The sequence below is a fragment of the Ictidomys tridecemlineatus genome, chromosome 6 (genome assembly GCF_052094955.1).
Source record: "Ictidomys tridecemlineatus isolate mIctTri1 chromosome 6, mIctTri1.hap1, whole genome shotgun sequence".
Lineage (NCBI taxonomy): Eukaryota > Metazoa > Chordata > Mammalia > Rodentia > Sciuridae > Ictidomys > Ictidomys tridecemlineatus.
In genome coordinates this window covers 39,529,809-39,550,375 of record NC_135482.1, presented here as the reverse complement: position 1 = coordinate 39,550,375, position 20,567 = coordinate 39,529,809, and the positions used below count along the sequence as shown (strand labels likewise).

General features: G+C 31.3%; 1 protein-coding gene across 4 annotated transcripts in view; it reads left to right on the top strand.

Annotated features, from left to right (window-relative positions):
• The window catches only part of Zdhhc17 (zDHHC palmitoyltransferase 17), a 92,450-nt gene that overhangs the window by 56,963 nt on the left and 14,920 nt on the right, over nt 1-20,567 (top strand). For 3 of the 4 annotated variants that reach the window (XM_078053109.1, XM_078053111.1, XM_078053110.1), the window contains 3 exons: nt 2,487-2,612; nt 11,788-11,930; nt 13,724-13,826. In XM_078053109.1, the coding sequence (XP_077909235.1) occupies nt 2,487-2,612; nt 11,788-11,930; nt 13,724-13,826 (372 nt within the window). Of the gene's footprint in view, nt 1-1,150; nt 1,261-2,486; nt 2,613-11,787; nt 11,931-13,723; nt 13,827-20,567 lie in introns of all 4 variants that reach the window. The other variant, XM_078053112.1, reaches the window with a different exon arrangement.

Sequence of the window (20,567 nt, the reverse complement as noted above, 5' to 3'; positions counted from 1 at the left end):
CTTAAGTTTCTTAGAAATCTGCCTAAAGATTTGCTCTTGTAAATAAGTTGAGTAAGGAATTTACTTCTTTTAACATAAAAATTATTCTTCTATCAGTATAAGATAGAACTTAACTTTGAAAACAATTGATATTAAATGACAGGCAGTTTTTTGATCCTTGGAAGGATCAGGAATAGCTGTATACTCTATTAGAGGGTCTCATTTTGGGGTCCACCAATGGACTTCCTAAAATTGTTAGAAAAAGTTAAAGTGAATCAGTATTTTATGGGGAAAGAATCATTGGCTTTCATCAGATGTGACTCCTTGAATTTAAGAACTCCAGCTATAGATAATAGTTACATAGAATAAGGTTAAACCTTTCCATTTAAGTAGCAACAGTGTGTGTATGTGTATGTGGGGTGATTTGGTGTAAGAAGAATAAAAAACAAAACAAAACAAAAAATTATGGCCTATGCCATAACTCTTTTTTTATGGTAGTATCTCATTTGTGAAATTTTTAAAGATAATATTTTATCCCCTAGTGTATGTTTTTGGTTAAGTAGGTTAATTTAGATGAATTGAGTTTGGGGAGAAAAATTAATCACTGAGTGCTGCGCAAGCATTTATGATCTCTTCTAAAATTATCAAAGAATAATTTTAGCTTTATGGAATGTAAAATTACTGAACTCTCATAATTAATTAATATATTTGAAAGATTTCTTGGTTCTTGAAAAGAGGTAAGACACTTTTCAGAAAATAGTTGTTCATTACCTCTTGAACGCCTGACCTAGATGGTCTCTAATGAATTTTTCCTTAGTTTTTACAGTAAAATTCATTCTCATTTAAGGCAAAACTGAGTGATCTTCCACCTTAGACATAACGTTTATCTGACCAAAACCCTTAAAGAATTTCTTAGCAGTTACATAGTCTATAAATACTCCATGTGAATTCTTGCTGAGGTCACTATTGTTAGTATTATTTTATTATTTTGGCTGAGACATGGAGTGATCAAAATATAGACTTGATTCAGAACCCTGCCTGGTTTTAGTATGATCCTTTAAATTAATTGCTTGTTTATTTTGCCAGCTGAATAAAATAACTATACAAAAACAGTCAGATGACTAGAGGAGTTGAAAGATTTTTTTAAAGCTCCCTCAATCTTTTTGTCTAGGCAATCCTTAGGTGTCACATGGCCCTCTAGTGGAAGGGATGCTCAGCTGGACCGAGGCAACTGCAGGATATTCTCTGGGAGTTGTTACCCAAGGGATTGCTATTATTCAGGTAATATTTATAGTTTGGATTAATTAGCTGGTTCTGACAACTTAGGTGATGGAATTCTGGAATAAGCAAGGAGATATTTAAAATAAATATCCCTATTTGTGGAAGAGACACCTAGATTAGCCCATTCCTTATTAAATACCATTGATTTTGATATTAAAAGATTGGTTGGGCTTTTTGTTGTTATTGTTGTTTTGTAATAGTTGTTGCTGTTGGTGGTAGTGGTATATTTTATTTTTTTGTTTATTTTTAATTTTAGTGTTGTTTTTTTTAATCACATTTCAAACTTGATAAGTAATCATCTTTCATGAGTAAGGTACCCTAAGGCTTCTTATTCCTTTATTCTTTTTCACATGGTATTTTGAAATTTTTTTTTATATTTTTCTGAAGTAATTTGAATATCTGTCTATACATTCATCAAATTTTGACAAACAATTTTCATTTCCGTTTTCTATTTGACATAGTAGAAAAATAAAGGAGGACATTAAATAAAGTGGAAATGTAGGTATCGATTTTGCCAAAGTAGAAATTCAATTTTAAATTAGTAAAAGCAAAAAGAAACCTATAGAATTGGGAATGTTTATTTCTTAGCTTGTTTAGTGCATTTTAGTTATACTTGCTTGTACTCCCTGGCATTCTTTTTCTTAGCATTAAACCTGCTAGTTTATACCTTGTACTACACTATTTTTATCACTTCTATTCTCTTTGGAAATTTCTAGTTGGGTGAATGAATTTAAGATAGGTCAAGAATGCCAGTACAATAGTAGCAGAATAGAACTTGACATTTCTTTTTCTTCCCTATTCTCTTCCTTTGACTTTTACCAAATTTTACTGAGATTTCTGGCAACTTGGTACTGTATGTAGCAGAACGTTTTATATCAATAAGTATTACTAATCTATACAGAATATGAAATAACTGATAAATTAAGTGATAGCCTCTGATCCAGCAGGTACTAAAATACCTACTTTTTGATTTGCTCTCTAATATGTCAAAATGCAAGCAAAAATAGAATCTATAGAATAAGATGAGACAACACATTTTTTATTGTACTCTGGAAAATTGTTAACAAATATGTAATGGTTTATATACATAATTTTGACTTTAATTGATAGCAAAATGATATAAATGAATTAATAATATAGTTGATTTATTTTTGTGGAAATTTAGTTATTAACTAAAGTATTCTGCTTTTTCTTTTATTTTAAATATAAAATTCTTATATTATCAGGGTGAATCAGCACTTGATCTGGCAAAACAGAGGAAAAACGTGTGGATGATCAACCATTTGCAAGAGGCAAGGCAAGCAAAAGGATATGACAATCCATCTTTCCTTAGAAAGCTAAAAGCTGACAAGGTAAACTCATGACTAAAGAGTTTTATTCTATAATCTTTTAAGTAAGATTCGTGGCCACACTTACTTAGCATGAATATTCAGACTTTAATTTTGACTTTCCCAGAGCAATTTTTACAATATTGCTTTAACTAGGATAAAGTGAAGATAAATAGCAAAGTTTCTTAGAGCTCTGCTTACTTGGTTTATGTCAGTGTTGGTTTCCTGATAATTAAGAAGGATAGGATACGAAATTGCTTAAATTTCCATAGGCTACTAACATAATTTTTAGCTTATTGATTCAACTAGCCTTATGTTCATTTGTTAGTATAGTAATAAATCATGAAACATCATAGTCGTAATATGTATATTTTTAAAAACAACTGTAGCTGTAATTAATTTGAAATTTTCATTCTTTTGTGATATGTTGTAACTTCTGTAGAGAGAAAACTTATGTTCTTGACTACTCCATGGAAAGTCCATTTTTAGATCTTCCATATACCTTTAATTTCCCCCAAAGGGGGGGGGGGTCTAGATTTAAATTTTTTTGTGTGTTCCTCCAAAAAGAGGAAATTGGTTGACTGACAATTTTTTTTTAGTATACTTAAATAATTTACAGTGTATCTTCTAACTTAGCAATAATCACAACTTGAGTGATATTAAGTTTTGAGTACTGTCTTTATGTATGTCTTACTCAGGCTATTCTAGTGGTGATAGTAATTGTTTAAATTTAACATTGATATGTTATCAAGATGGAAAGATAAGTTTTGAATAAAGGGAAAGCAGTGTCTCAATTACTTAACAGGAATTCAGACTCCTTGATGAGCTGAAAAGTTCACTAGTTTATTACATAAACATCAGAAGAATTAGATTTATAGTTTTTGAACTCTTTTCAAACTTCATAGCTAAAAATAATGAACATTTTCCACATCATGTTATTGTTTCCAGTTAATTATTAAATATGGTACAGAAAGTGATTTATTTATTTATTTTGATGTTGCTTTGTCTTCTAAACTTGGAGCCATTTTGCTCAATAGAGAAAAATAGCTAATGTCTCATGATAATTTTGCTAGTAATAAAAATATCTTAAATTATTCTGTAAATATTGTAATCTTAACTTTTTTTGTTGTTGATTTTAAATTTTTTGAAGTCTTATTTTAACAGTCAGATGAAAATCACATTTAAATACTAGATGTTTAACAATTTGCAAAGTTACTTATTATAGCATTAAGAAACTATGAGGTTTATGAGTTTGGCAATTATTTCTTTTTAAAAAGAGAACCTCTTAAAAATTTAGCAGAATTTTTAACATTTGTATGTTATTGTGAACAGTTCGAAGTTGAATTTCTTTCCTGTTTTTCTTTCCATTAAGGACTTTAAATATGCTAAGTTTTGTTTAAAAGATTACTGAGGGTGGAGCATAGCTCTGTGATAGAATGCTTGCCTGGCATGTGTGGAGCCAGGGTTAGATTCCCCAGCACTACCCCCAACCCCCAAGAAGTTACTAGTTAAAAATATATGATGATTGAAATCTCTGATATGTGAGATTAAACATCAGTAGTTAAGTAGAGTCTTCATTTTCTTTACATTTCATATTAGAAAAATTTAAATCATGAACATGATTTTTTTTGCTAGCCTGTGAAAGTATGTTCTATATTTAGAACTAACCATGGAGGTGAAAAACTAAATAAGAAAATAGTGACACTTAGGACTCAATATTATTAGAAAAATCATCCTTTGAAGCAAGAAGTGGAAGGGGTGGATATTTTAGGACAGTGCTAATAAATAGACATGGAAAGAATCTTGATTTTAGAAAATGATTTTAAAAGCTTTTAGGATTTTAAACAGATTTATAGGTAATCATGAACTGCTTAACAGGTTAGAGGAAAATCTTTAAATTAGTACTCTCAACATTTAAAAATATATGATCCCATTGTTAGTTAAATTTCACATATCCTTTTAGAAATGTTTATTGATTATGTAAAAATAAATCTTGGAAGATTGAATACATACTCCTGTTAAATACTACTAAAATCCCTGAACATTATATACAAAACAAGTGTAATAAGATTCTTGAAGATGGAGAGAACAAAGGCTGAGTGTCTTGGGATTCAGGACCTGAAGAAGGACATGGTGGTGAATTCTATGGGTTTTCTATTTTGACCCATATACCCTAGACTAGGGGCTGGCAAAGCTGGCCACTCAATACTATCCAAATGTATGCAGACAAAAATAGCCAGAACAAAAGCACACTCTAGTCAGAGAGCCAAAAAAGAGGCACCTCAGAGAGACAGAAATCTTCTAAAAAATAACTGCTGTCCCATAGCCAAACACTACAGAAAAACATGTGGCTCTACTTTGCCTCAGAGCGTCAAAGTCCCACTGCTTAGCCTAGATTTCTACACTTACCAGGTTGTAATGAAATGCCCCACCTTTTCTCGTAAGGTGGGACTTTTATTGTCATTGGCTGTTAATGAAGTCCTATCTCTACCCCCAGCAATCCTACCTCTTCCAGCCAGAGAGATATTAGTAGAGGTATACTGAAGGGTGGAACTTCTAGCCCTTGCCCAGCATTAATGAGGAACCTTCTCCTCAGGTGGCAGTGTAAGCTAAAGTAGGGGTCCTGGACTTCTATCCCACCTGAAGAGAAGAGATTCCTCCCTACTATCTCTTTGAAACTGTTTCAGAAGAATCCATCAGAAAGAGAAAGTTCAGTAAGATCCCTAATTGCAAAGTACCCAAAATATCCAGGTTTCAATTGAAATTTTCTTGTCATACCAAGAACTAGGAAGATTTGAAACCGCATGAAATAATTGCCAACACTATGATGATGGAGGTTGAAATTGTCTGACAAAAGATTCTAAAGCAGCCATCATAAAGATTTCAATAAGTAATTATGATCATGATTGTTATAAACATAAACAAATAATTATGAACATGATTGTGAAACAAATAAATAGCAAAGAAATAGAATGTAGAATATAAAGAAGAATCCATTGGAAAATTGAAAATTACAGGAACCAAAATAACAACAACAACAACAAAAAACCCTCAATGTATAGGATTAACAATAGAATAGAGAGGACAAAGGAGAAATTCAATGATCTTGAAAATAGAACAATAAAATTTACCCATTTTGAATAGTGAAAGGAAATTGGAGGGGGAGAGGAGAGGAACAAAACCTCAGGGGCCTGAATATGATCCCACATGTTATGATTAGAGTCCTAGTAAAAAGGAGAAAGAGGATGAGGCTGAAAAAATAAAGATAAAATGACGAAAAATCCCCAAATTTGTCAAAAACAAATTTACAGATTTAGACGTTGACCAAACTTTCAAGAAATCCTCACTAAATACATCATAGTCTAACTTCTGGAAACTAGAGAAACAAAAAGAAAACCTTAAAATCCTCTTACCAATAAGGGAAAAATAATTCAAATGACAGATTTTTTGAAAGTCAGAAACCATAAATGCCACAAGCAGCTTGTACAGTTTTCAAATGTTGAAAGAAAATTTAATTCAAAATCCTGTGTCTGGTGAAAGTATCATTTAGGAATAAAGGGGAAATCAAAACATTTTCAAAACTAAAGAGAACTTAACACCAGCAAGTACCCTGAAAGATTGGCAAACAAAGTTTTTTAAATAGAAAGGAAATAATAAAAAAAAAGGAATCTTTAAAATGTTAGAATCTGGTAAGCAAAATTATGGGTACATAGAATCTTCTTGTGTCTTCTAAATTATGCTTAAGAATTGAAGCAAAAATTATAATAGTTTGATGTGGTTCAACAATACTATACATAAATTAAAACAGAATTCTAAAATATGTTATAGTAACCCCAGGTAGGCAAGAAAGGAAAAAAAAACCAAACAAACAATGGGGAAAACAACAAAACAGAAAATAAAATTGCATACTTATTCAACTCAGGATTGAACTCAGGGGCACTTGACCACATCCCCAGCCCTCTTTTGTATTTTTTTAAATTTAGAGACAGTGTCTCACTGAGTTGCTTAGCACTTCACCATTGCTGAGGCTGAACTCAACGATCCTCCTGTCTCACCATCCTGAGCTGCTGGGATAACAGGCTTGTGCCACTGTACCCGGCAAAATTGCATACTTTGACATATCAATAATTATGCTGAGTATAAAATGATCTAAGTTTACAAGTAGAAGACCACTGTTGACAATGTGGATTATAAATTGTTTTCCAACTGTATGCTTTTTACAGAAACTCATTTGACATATAATGATACAGGCCAATTGAAAGTAACAATGGAAAATAATGTTACCATGATCCCAAAGTCAGATAAAGACAGTCCAGAAAAGAAAACTATGTAGATCATTATCCCTTATGAATGTGGACTTAACAATTCTTAACAAAATATTAGCAAATAGAATTAAGCAATATATAAAAGGAGTTACCATGACCAAGTGAGAGTTTTTCCCTCCAGAGATGCAAGATTGATGCAGTATTCAAAAAATTAGTCAATAGTCTACTCTATTAACAAAGAATAAGTTCATGACCATGTTAATTAATGCAGAAAAAAACATTTCATAGTTGAATGTCCATTTATGATAAAAACTCAAGAGAAGTTCTTCAGTTTTATAAAGAACTGTTATTTATATAACTCAAGTCTGTCATCATACTTAATGTTGAAAAACTGAATGCTTTCCCTTCAAGATTAAGAACAAGGCGAGGACATCCCTCTTATTGCTCATATTCTACACAGTGATGGAAATTCTAGCTAGTGCGTTAAGTCAGGAAAAGGAAATTAGAACAAACAGGAACAAATAAAAATATCCCTATTTATAATAAGCAAGGTCACAAGATGTAAGTTATTTTAAGAAAAACCTACTTTCTTCATATTTGCCATAAGAATGTAGAAACTACGATTAAGAAATTAAGAGTTAGAATGTCTCAAAAAATTATTGAAACATTGAAACATAAATCTAACCAACCGAAAATATAACTGTATGCTGAAAATCAAAGATGCTGATGAAAGAAATCAAAGATGATCTGAGTAAATGAAAATATGTATTGTGTTTATGAACTGAAAGACTCAACAGTTAATATTTCAGTTTCTCTAAGTCGATATACAAATTAATGAATTCATCAAGATTACAGCAAGAGATTTTGTTGTATAACAAAGATTATTCTAAGATTAGTATGAAAAGGTAGTGGATCTAGAAGAGCTGAAACACTTTTGAAAATGAGGAATCACTACAAATTTTCCTGTTACATTTTGATCTATTATGTACCCACAATATTTAATTACTGTCTGATATTGCTGGAGGGGATAAACTCATAAATAAATGGAACAGGCTCTAGCTTAGAAATAGAACCACACAGAAATGCTCACTGACTTTTGAAAGAAGTGCAAAATCAATTAATCAAAAACAACCTTTTCACCTAATAGTTTTAAAGCATTTGGATACTCACAGGCAAATAGATGAGTAAGTCAGTCAATCTTTCTTGACTCAGACCTTACACCTTATACAAAAATTAACTCAAAATGATTGAGATTTTACTGTATGATGTAAAGCACTTTTAATTATATGTTAGAAAAAAATGAAAAAAAAATTATAGTGCTAGGTAAAATGTTACTAGATTTGATACAAAAAGCATTATCTATAAAAGGGAAAAAGAAAGAAAAAAATGACATCATGCAAATTTAAAACATTTGTTCTATTCAAGACCCTACTACAATTCCAAGAAGGTCTGTAGTTTACTTAATAATATTGTACCAGTTTTTTAGCTTCCAGGCTTTCATGATTGTACTATGGTTCTTTAAGTTGTTAACCTTAAGGAAAAAATATATCATCCAATTAATGAGTGCAGAATTCTATTTAAATCTATTAGATCAAGATGAATGTGTTATTCAAGTCTTCTGTGTCCTCACTAATGTATCTGCTTGATCTACCAAATATTAAGTATATTTAAAATGCCTTACTGTGATAAGGGGATTTGTTAGTTGCTTCCTATTGTTGTCTTTTTTTACTTAATATGTTTTGAAGTCTCATTTAAGATGCACCAAATTTAAAATACTTTATTTTCCTGCTAAATTATAACTCTAATACTATAAGGTAAACTTCTCAATTTCTAGTAAACTTTACCAACAGATTTATTTTGAACAGCATGAAAATTAATGCATCTTTTTCTATCTTTCTTATTTTCACCTTTCCGAGTCCTTTTAGGTATGTCATTTGTAAACAGTATATTGCTGAATTTTATTTCTTGATCCAGTCTTTACAAGAATAATAAATGTTTTTGATAGAAAAATAAAGACCCTATTAAGAGAATGGGAAGACAAACTATAAGCTGTAGACAGATAATATTGGCAAGACAGATATCCAACAAAAGACTAGTATCCAAAATATGTAAAAGAACTCTCAAAACTCAGAAGTAAAAAATCAAAGAATCCAATTTAAAAATAGTTTAAAGACCTGGAGACATATTTCCTTAAAGAAGATAAACAGTTGTCAGATAAGCACATGAAGAGATGTTCAACATTATCAGCCAACAGGGAAATGCAAATTAAAACCATAGTGATTTACCTATTGGAATGACTAAAATAATGGAGATGTAAAATAAAATAGTACCTGGACAACAGCTTGGAAGTTTCTTTGGGGAAAAAAAAAAAAAAACAGACATGCAATTACCACATAACTTAGTCATCTCTCTTGCAGACATATCATCCTTGTATATGAAAACTTACTTTTACACTAAAACCTATACACTAATGTTTATAGTAACTTTTGTTTATAATAGCTCCAAACTATAAAAATTGTGCTGCCCTTTATTGGGTGGATGGCTAAATAAACTGTGGTGCATCTATACCATTAAATCAAAGCAAGAAAAAAGAATGAATAATGCAATAACTTGGATGAATCTCCAGAGAATTATTATGTAAAAAAATATTATGGGTTATATACTATGTGACTCCATTTATATAAAACTCTTGGAATTATACAAATGAAGAACAGATAAATTATTGGTTGCCAGGGGTAAGGAGTTGTTGGAGGTAGAAGGGAACTTGGCAAAGTGATGGAATATTCTGTGACTTGATTGAGTTGAGGTTAAATTCTGGTTGTGATAATGTCTTACCACTAGGAGAACTTACTCACAGAGTACCCAGTATCTGTCTATATTATTGACTACAACTGTGTTTGAATCTGTAATTATTTCAAGATACAAAGTTTATTTAGAAACAGTTTGTCCAATAGTAGAATCTAGGTAGTGGTTATGAAGGTATTCATTGTAAAATTCTTTCAAATTTCTTATGTAATTTAAAGTTTCCATAAAGGTAGGAAAAAATAGATTTGTCATATCAATATAGCAGCACATCATCAATACATCTTTATAATGTCATCTCACACATATTAAACGATAGTTTGAAATTTTTTTTGAAAGAAAATATGTCTTAGAGATCCTACACAGATATTTATCCAATGAAATAAAACATGTTCAACAAAAACCTTTATGAAAATGATTGTAATGACAAAACTGGAAACAATTCTGATTTGTTAAGTGGGGAATGGATAAACCTAGCAGAGGTACAGAATAGAATACTACTCACCATTGAAAAATGAACAAACTGCAGATATACCACACAGCAATATGGAAAAATGCTAGATACATTTTCTAAATGAAGAAACCTGATAAGGTTACATTCGTTATGATTCCTACAAAGAACAATTTACAGGGATAGAAATCAGATTTGTAGTTAAACTGAGCTGATACTGGAGGTCGGGGGGTAGATTTGGGGATTGATAGAACTGTTAATGTTACCTTGGCTTTGGTGCAAGTTATACCATTCTAAGTGTTAGTCAAAAAATTAGGGATGGGGTTGTGGCTCAGCAGTAGAGCACTCGCCTAGTACATGTGAGGCCCTGGGTTTGATCCTCAGCACCACATATAAATAAATGAAATAAAAGTATTAAAATAAAAACTTAAAGAACTGTACTCAAAAGTAAATTTTTACTATATATAAAAAAGTATCTCTATTTTTAATGTGACTAGTAATTGAGGGAGAACAAATGTTTTAACTAAAAACAAATGAAATTGAAGATAATTTTAGTCTATCTTCTCTCCTGCTAGTACCCACATAATCCTCCAAGTTGAAAAACTCTGATATCTTCATAAAAGTTCACATAAATGTAGAAAAAATTTAGATTAAAAATTAGGTTAATTATTGGACTACAATATTAACTGATGTTGATATTTATTAATCTGCTACAATTACATTCATATTAGAAAGTGAGTTACAATGGTTTAATTAGGGAAAATATGGTCATTTATATACAGAAATATTTTATTTCACTAGAAACCATAGTATGAAAAAAATGCTAAAAGGTATAAATAACATAATCTTAGCCTTCAGAAAGATAAATCAAAGAGGAAAATATTATTTATATTTTCAGCTTTGTTGGGTCACAGCTGAGTATCTCATATAGTTTTGTCACGTAAGGTAACTCAAGAAAGACTTGATTAGCTGCCCATAAGGTTGTGAGGGCTGTTACGTTGAAGAGATAACAGTTTGTGTTTCTCTGAAGACAAAATTGTTATAGATGTTATAAGGAAGTATATAGGGTTTATACTTGGCAAGTGTGGACCTGCTAACAACCAGCCCCAAACAAAAATGAAATGGAACTCCTTGTGGAGTTTGGCACTCTCTGTCTTGATTTGTGTTCAGAGGCACTTGTCTCCATTCTGTGGGTTCCAGGAGCCTGAAGATTATTTGATTTTATTCTCATCTTATTTTAAGGTTTTGATATACTGTTACTTTATGTCATTTAGAATGTCTTCTCTGGGTTAGGTTTCCTTGTTCTGATGGAGTACTTAGACCATATTCATTTTGATTGTCCTCTATCTAGTTATCAATGTCTTTGTTAAAGTGGGATGGTTTTTGTCGTGAACTATTTTCTAGTCTCCATGATAGCCTGTGGTTCTTCAGCCTTCTGTATCTGACCATGTAGAGACCACTTCTATAACTTCTATTTTCCTTTTCCACAATCTTAACAAAGTCCTTTTGAGTTGTTTGGTATTTGTCTCCAGAAGACCACTACCTTGAATAATACCTGCACATAGCAGGCTATTTTGAATGAATTTCACTCTGTCTTGCATACTTTCACAACAATTACAATGATTCAGATTGAGGTTACTTCAGACTTGCAAAAACTTTCTAATTATTTGTTTCTGTACAGGAATTTCGGCAGAAAGTAATGTTAGGAACTCCCTTCCTAGTTATTTGGCTGGTTGGGTTTATAGCAGACCTAAATATTGATTCTTGGCTCATTAAAGGACTAATGTATGGTGGCGTTTGGGCTACAGTACAGTTTCTTTCAAAGTAAGTATGTTGTTTTTAAACTATGTTTTTAACTGTACATGAATTTCATTTATTTATTTGTTTGTTTGTTTGGTACTGGGGATTGAACTAGGGTGCTCAACCACTGAGCCACATTCCCAGCCCTTTTTTGTAATTTTTTATTTAGAGACAGAGTCTCACTGAGTTACGTAGGGCCTTGCTAATTTGCTGAGGCTGCCTTTGGACTCACAGTCCTCCTGCCTCAGCCTCCCAAGCTGCTGGAATTACAAGCATGTGCCACCATGTCTGGCTCATTGATTAAATTTGTACCCTGTTACATAAGATTAATGTTTTCTATGTTTAGAATACTACCTGTATGTGGTATGTTTGATCTTAATTCATTTTAAAGAATTTTGATAATATAAAAATCTTTTAGATTGTCAAAAAATTGTTACTAAAATGATTTAAAAGGTGCTTTAAATACAAAAAATATAACATGCAATTTTAAAGACTAAACATATTTTTGGCAATATTTAAATTATTTTAGTAGTGAACTTGAGTGTGAAGAACTGTAAATGTAACATACATACTGTTATTTCTAAGTAATTATAATACTTGAACTCACCTTTTCATTGGTATTATATATTCTTTGTTCATAGCCATTAAATAGGCAAGAGGTTTGATTTTTGAAGCAGGGTAGAGTTTAAGCATAATTTTGAATTAGCCTGAGTTTTTAAAAATTCTTTCCTTTTTTTTAAACATTATGACCATTTTCTTTTTCTATTATCCATAGGTCCCACTGTTCTAAAAGTTGCCCCATTCAGCAAACCTTGGAAGCTGTCTATGATCTAAAGTTACCGTTTAATTTCCATTCTTTTCATATCTTGTTTTTTTTTTAAATTTTTGTTTTAGTTGTAGATGGACACCATATTTTTATTTATTTCTTTATTTTTATGTGGTGCTGAGGATTGAACCCAGGGCCTCATGTGTGTGAGGCAAGCGCTCTATCACTGAGCTACAAACCCTAGCCCTCATATCTTATTTTTGCCTTAATTTTAGAAAGGAGTTGTGAAAATAATTAACACAGGAATAAAAATAACTAGTAATAAGCAAAGATGTCAACTGTCAAGAAAAGGCTGAATTCTAGTTAATTAATTTTAGTATTTCTAGGCGATCCAACAGAGATTACAAATAGGAAGTTACCAAGGCTTCCTACTTAACATGCATGGATAGTTAATACGGTTTTTGTTAAATGAAATTTATTAATACTTATTTCCCCCTAATTCTTAATATTAGAAACACACACCTTCAATTTGACAAAATTAGCTTTATTTGAGAAGATGTGTCCTAACCTTAACTGAAATGTGTAGGTAAGGAAAAAAGTTGTTGAAACAAAGAAAAACTTGAGCACTGTTTTATACTCCTTTGTTGAAATTACAACACCTCTTCAGTGAACAATGTACTGGATTATAGAGTTGCTCTGTATCCTACTGGCGACTAATTAGAGGAAATTATATTACATACTTTTATGATTATGGCAAAATGAATCCTAATGTTATGTATAACTTTAAAAAACAAAAAATTACAAAAGAAAAAAAGTACATGGAATATAATTTTAATTCTTCATAAATTAAAAAGAAACTTCATAATCTTGCTGACTCTTCTGTGAACTCATTTATTTTTACTGTGAAAATAGTCTCAGTATTTAAGCATCTTGGACTTCTAGATTTTGTTTAAATCAGTTCTTTCTACATAGAATTTGCAATTTTCATCTGAATGCTCTTTGTTTTTAATGAATTATAGAATTCATCTTATCTATAACTTATGTCTTACAGGTCCTTTTTTGATCATTCAATGCATAGTGCATTGCCCCTTGGAATATATTTGGCAACCAAATTTTGGATGTATGTGACGTGGTTCTTCTGGTTTTGGAATGATATCCTTTGATTAAAAAGAGCATATCTAACACAAATTTTGTTTGTTAACATGGTCTTTGTTTTTTATCGTTGTTGTTGTTTTTATGGTACTTAGTATTGAACACAGGGCCTCTTTAAATGCGTTACATCCCAGCTTTTTTTACTTTTTATTTTGAGACAGGGTTTCAGTAAGTTGCTGAGACTGGCCTTGAGCTTGTGATCCTCCACCCTCAACCTCTTGAGTTGTGGGAATTACAGACACACTGTGCCACCACACCCAGCTTAACAAATGTTTAATAATAGTTTGATCTGAGGAGTGAACTACTCATGATTTACTACAGTAAACCAGTATTCCTAGAAAGTGTGAACTAATGTAATGTTTTTAAATGTTTCATATTTAATAGGTTGCTTTTGAAAGCTGCTTTTAACAACTATAATTAATAACAATAGCTTTTGTTTAGTGAGTTTTAAAAAAGCATTTTCTTAAGTGTACATTTAACTCATGTCCCATAAGTTAGTATTGTTTTTCCATTTTATAGATGATAAAATTTAGACTAGTGGAGTCCAAGACCACATAGCAGGTCTCTGATAAATTTGGCATTGAAACAAGTGTTTGTCTAACTGTAAATATATTCTAGACCTTTCATAAAACTGATTTTCATATCTTAGTGTCAAATTTTCTCTAATTTTCTTTTTTAATAAGTTCTACAGAATTTCTTTGTTACTTCATTAGCCACTCACTGATTACAGAATGCTCTACGATCAAAGAGAAATTCTAACTTTCTATCAGTTTTTGTTGTGTTTTTTTAAAAATTTTTAATTGGTGCTTTATTGATATAAAGGTGGAATTCACTATGGTATAATCGTATATGTTTATAACATAATCTAGTCAATTTCACTCTGTAGTTCCTCCCTTGTCCAGTTCCTCCTCTCTCTCTTCAACTCCTTCTCTTCTCCATTAATCACTTAAGTATTTTCTTAATATCATTATTTTGCTGTGATAGGTAGTAGATAATTTTCTTTTTTTAATATTTATTTCTTTAGTTTTAGGTGGACACAGTATCTTTATTTCACATTTATGTGGTGCTGAGAATTGAACCCAGTGCCTCATGGACACTAGGCAAGCGCACTATCATTTGAGCCACATCCCCAGCCAAGTAGTAGATAATTTTATATTAAAATTTTGCTTTGTTAAAAGCATGTAGTGCTGTATTCCTGAACATTTGCTCAAACTTCAGCAAATCATCAGTGTAATACACTTTTTAAAAGCAATATAATTTGAAATTGTGTTTGTGTGTGTTTGTATGCACATGCATGTGTGCCTTATCAAAGAAATAAAACCACAGTCAATTTTTTATATTTTTACATAGAAAAAGTTAATGTTTCATAAATGTCTACTAAGTCTTTTTTTAAAACTTTACTATGAAAAATATGTTTTAAATGACATGGAATTTTGGTGACTTGTTCCAAATAATTTTAGTAAATACTATTTTCACTCATAGTTTTGCATGTTATAAAATTATATTCTTTTTATTAAGAGGCCTTGTATTTTAGATGAAAAATAAAAAGTGTTTATTTTTAAATTTAAAAAAAAGTATTTATTTAGGTTTATTGAGACCTAAGTCCCAGATTTGTAGCCACACTTATAATTCTTATATTCTTATCGCATTTTGTGATTATTTTCAGAGTATACAGTACTTTGCACTTTTAAAATACATTCATAGTGTATCTGTTTAAATTCTTCCATGTAGCAATTTGTGCTAATTCTGGCCTTGTATTATAAGTTAACATAAAAATTACTCTTTAAGGATTTATTAAACATTGGACTATCTCATTGGAACATTTAATATGAGTAAAACAGATCTGCTTGTTTTGTTACCTCATTTAGTTTAAATTTAAGAAATGCACTGACATCTATAATATCTTTAGTATTCCAGACATATTTTCTAACTTTGTGTTTCCTAAACTGGACATTAAAATTTATGTTCCAGGGGAAATGCCTCAAATTCATATCTCAAAATAATTTTAAACTTTGTCTACTTTTAATCTGTTAAGCAAAAGTGGAGAAAAGCAGTAAAAATAGTAAATTATTAAATAATGAGAACTTAATGTTTGAATACCCCCCTTTTTTCATTTGGAGATATCATAAAATAACTATAGACGTTTGCATAGCTTGGGAGTTGAGAATATAAGAGGTAGAGTTTGAAGGGAAATCCAGAAGAATCAAGTCTGTTTGAATTATCCAATTTGAATAATTCTGTCTTTAAAGATACATTAAGTAAATTTTACTTGTTCACTTAATTTTTCAAATAAAAATTGTAGTATGAGAACACTGTTTTATAGTTGCTTATTTGTATTGTCTGAGAGAGTTCTTGAGAAGCTGAATACCTTGAGACACACTTGACATGTAAATAGTATTAAATAAGTACATGTTGTATGCATGACTGAAAATATGAAGTTTATATCCAAGTATGCTTTAAATGTACATTTAAGATTTTTATTTGAAAGTTTATATGTGTGTATGATACTCATGAAATATGGAATGAAGTCATAAAAAAAACTTTTTAAGTTCTGTTAATCTTGCCTGAAAACCTTGTGTTTTTCTTGTTATAAAATAACTGTATTTCTAGATCCTATATGATATTGGAGCACCTTTATTTCCAGTATTAACTTCTGAGGCTGGGAGGGGAAGACTAAGAACCATGTAGGGAAAGGATAGAAAAAGGCACAGAATAAGTTATAATGGAAGCTCAAGAATAGAAAAGAAAGAGCCTGAGGCTTATGATACAGGTACTGATTAAGGTACAGAGACAAATATGGTAGCTGCTGTCAGGAACTACCTTTCTCTATGACTTCAGCCTCTTTTCTGTTGCTTCTACCATTTTATTTCTACAGCTCATGATTGTGTAATTTAAACTGGTTAAGACTATTATTGAAAAATAGAATTATAACGTATTTTCACCATCCACAGTATGTTTTGTAGTAACTGAAGCATTGCAAGTTGAAAATGCTGAACCATTGTGCATAAGGAAAATAAAAATTGTAGTATGAGGATTAGGTTCCTGAGAGACTGGTCATAATTTTTCAATAACTGATGAGTACATTATTTTACATATTTTTCTATTTTATAAAACCTAACAATATGTAATAGTGACTCATTAACATTGAACTCAACAGCTAAGAGCTTTGTAACTCATGACTGAATGAACCCCATACCTAACATATTTTCTGTGTTTAAGGTACATGGCAGCCTCTTTGTGCTTAGGAACCTTAGGTAGCACTTTAGCACTTTGCTTGGGCACTCTTAAAAGTAAACAAATGGCACAAAAATAGACCCTGAAAGCATACTTGTTTGTGACACAGGAGCCAGAACAAAGATGCACATTTTTGTATTTCTAGGAATGTGCACATTGGCTAATAACCAGTTTTTTACCATTTTGTGCATGTTTATTGAGTGACTGAGAAAGTACTATAAAGATTGATTTGGGGGTTACGTATAAATTTTAGAATATGCATGAGGATCAACTGTATAAACTTTATTTTGGTTTCTCATAATACCTACCTTAATAGATTTTACTTTTATAGTGATAATAAATATATTTATATCAATATAAACCATTTTAGTAATTAAATATTGATGCATTTTAAGGCCCTTAAAAACAAGAACAAACCAATTCCAAAATCAGTAGAAGAAAGGAAATACTTAAAATCAGTCAAAATCAGTGCAATAGAGAATTAAAAAAATAATACAAAGGATCAGTGAAATGAAGAGATGGATCTTTGAAATAAAACAGATAAACCCTTACCCAAACTAACAAAAAAAAGGGAGGGCAGGAGAAGACCCAAATTAATAAAATTAGATGTAGAGAAATCACCACAGACTTCAAAGAAATCCAGAATATTTCTTAGGGACAGTAAATTGGAAAACCTAGAAGAAATGGATACACTTCTAGACACATGTGACCAGCCAAAATTAAATCAGTAAGGTAAAAGAAAACCTAAACAGTCCAGTAACAATCAATGAGATAAAAGCAGCATTAAAAAGCCTTGCAACAAAGAAAAGCCTAGGACCAGATGCATTCTCAAATGAATTCTTCCAGACCTTTAAAGGAACTAATGCCAATGTCCCTCAAATTTTATCATGAAATAGAACAGGGGTTGTAATTCCAAATACACACTGTGAAGCTGGTATCTCTCTGATGCCAAAACCAGATAAGGACACATCAAGGAAAGACAAGTATAAATCTATGTCCCTGATGAACTTAAATGCAAAAAATCTTAATATTATCAAATTGTATTCGACATTTTAAGATTATCCAGCATGACCAAGTTGGTTTCATTCCAGAGTGACAAGGATGGTTTAACATAGACAAACCAATAAATGTAATTCATCACATAAATAGAATTAAGGACACAAATCACGTTATCTCCATCGTTGTAGAGAGAGCTTTAGACAAAATTCAACACCCATTTGTGATAAAAGCACTGAAGAAACTAGGGATAGAAGAAACTTACCTCAACATCATAAAGGCTGTATTTATGACAAAGGCCAACATTATTGCAAAAGGGGGAAAGATGGAAGCATTTTCTTTAAAATTCAGAACAAGATAAAGGATGTCCTGTCACCTTTCCTATTTAATATAGTACTAGAAATTCTAGCTAGAGCAGTTAGGCAAAAGAAGGAAATAAAAGGGAAAAAAATTGAAAAGGAAGAAGTTAAGACTATCACTGTTTGCAGATGATATGATCTTATACTTAGAAGATCTAGAAACTGCCACTAGAAGACTGCTAGAGCTAATAAATTCAGCAAAGTAGCAGGTTACAAAATCAATATGCGAAAATCAGTAGTTTTTCTATATGCCAATAATGAATCTGCTGAGAAAGAAAATAGGAAAACAATCCCATTTACAATAGTCTGAAAGGGAGAGAAAACAACAACAACAGGCAAACAAAACCTAGGAATAAATCTGACCAAGGAGATGAAAGACCTCGAGGTGAAAACTAGAACACAAGAAAGAAATTGAAGAAGACACAAGAAAATGGAAAGACCTCCCATTTTCATGGACAGGCAGAATTAATAGTGTTAAAATAGCCACATTACCAAAAGCAATATACAGTTTAGTGCAACCCCTACCAAAATACTAATGATGTTCTGCACAGAACTAGAAAAAACAGTCCTAAAATTCACTGGGAAGGGGGGAAAAAAGGAATAGCTAAAGTACTTCTAAGCCAAAAAAGCAATATTGGAGGCATCACAGATTATGATTCAGAGCTATGGTAGTAAAAAATTGCATGTCAGTGGAACAGAACAAAAGATACAGAGACAAACCCTCACCAATATAGTCATCTGATCCTTGACAGAAGCATGCATTGCAGAACAGATAGTCTTTATAATTGTGCTGGGAAAACTGGTTATCCACAAGTAGAAGAATGAGATTAGATCCTATCTCTTACCCTGAATAAAAGTCAACTCAAAATGGGTCAAAGACCTAGGAATTAGACCAGAAATCTTGTATCTCCTACAATAAAATATAGGGTCAACACTCCAATATATATAGGTACAGGCGATGACTTTCATATTAGGACTCCAAAAGCACAGAAAATAAAATCAAGAATTAATGAATAGGGTGACATCAAAAGCTTCTGCACAGCAAAGAAAACAGAGATCCTACAGAATGTAAGAAAAATCTTTGCTAGCTACTCTTGTGAGAAGATTAATATCCAGAATATATAAATAATTCAAAAAACTTACCACCAAACAACCTAGTTAAGTATATGGGCAAATGAACTAAACAGATACTTCTCAAAGAAAGAAATACAAGTGGCCAATAAATTATGAAAAAAAGTTCAACATTTTCAGTAATTAGGAAAATGAAAGTTAAAACTACACTGAGATTTCATCTTACTCTTGTTAGAATGACAGCCATCAGGAATATGAACAATAATAAATGCTGGATTAAATATGGGGGGCAAGGAATAGTTTTACATTGTTTGTAGGGTTGTAAGATAGTATAACTACTATAGAAATCAATAGAGATTCCTCAAAAGGCTAGGAATGGGACCACGATATAACCCAGATATACCACTCCTCAATATTTATCCTCAAGAATTAGTCATCCTACTATAGTGATACAGGCATACCCATTTTCATAGCAGCATGATTCACAGTAGCCTAGCTGTCTTGTTAGTGGATGAATGAACAAAATTTGTTATATATACGCAATAGTTTTTTTCAACCATAAAGAAGATTTACATGTCATTTGCAAGGTAATGGATGAAACTTGAAAACATTATGTTAAGTGAAATAAGCCAAACTTAGAAAGTCGAGGATCAGAGATTTTCTCTAGTGTGTAAGCTAGAGAGAGTAAAAGAAGAGAAAGGCGAAGGGGAATCTCATGAAAAGTGAAAGGAGACCAATACAGTGGAGGAAGGGGATCAGTTGGAGGGAAAGGGAAAATACTGGGGAGTGATATTGGCCAAATTATATTGTTATATTATGTGCATGTATAGATATATAACAATCCCAATATTATGTCTAATTATAATGTACCAATAAAAATATGGAAAAAATAAGTAACTGTTCTTTTCATTAAATAATTATCTCCCTGTATATAAACTTTATGTTTATTCAGTGCTTTTTGGTTTATAGTTCTTTCAGATATATTATTTTACTTGGTTTTCAGAATAACAGTTCTTTGAGAGAAAATATAGATCTTAATGCTGTTTTCTAATTGATGGAAATATTGGGACTCAGAGAAGATGT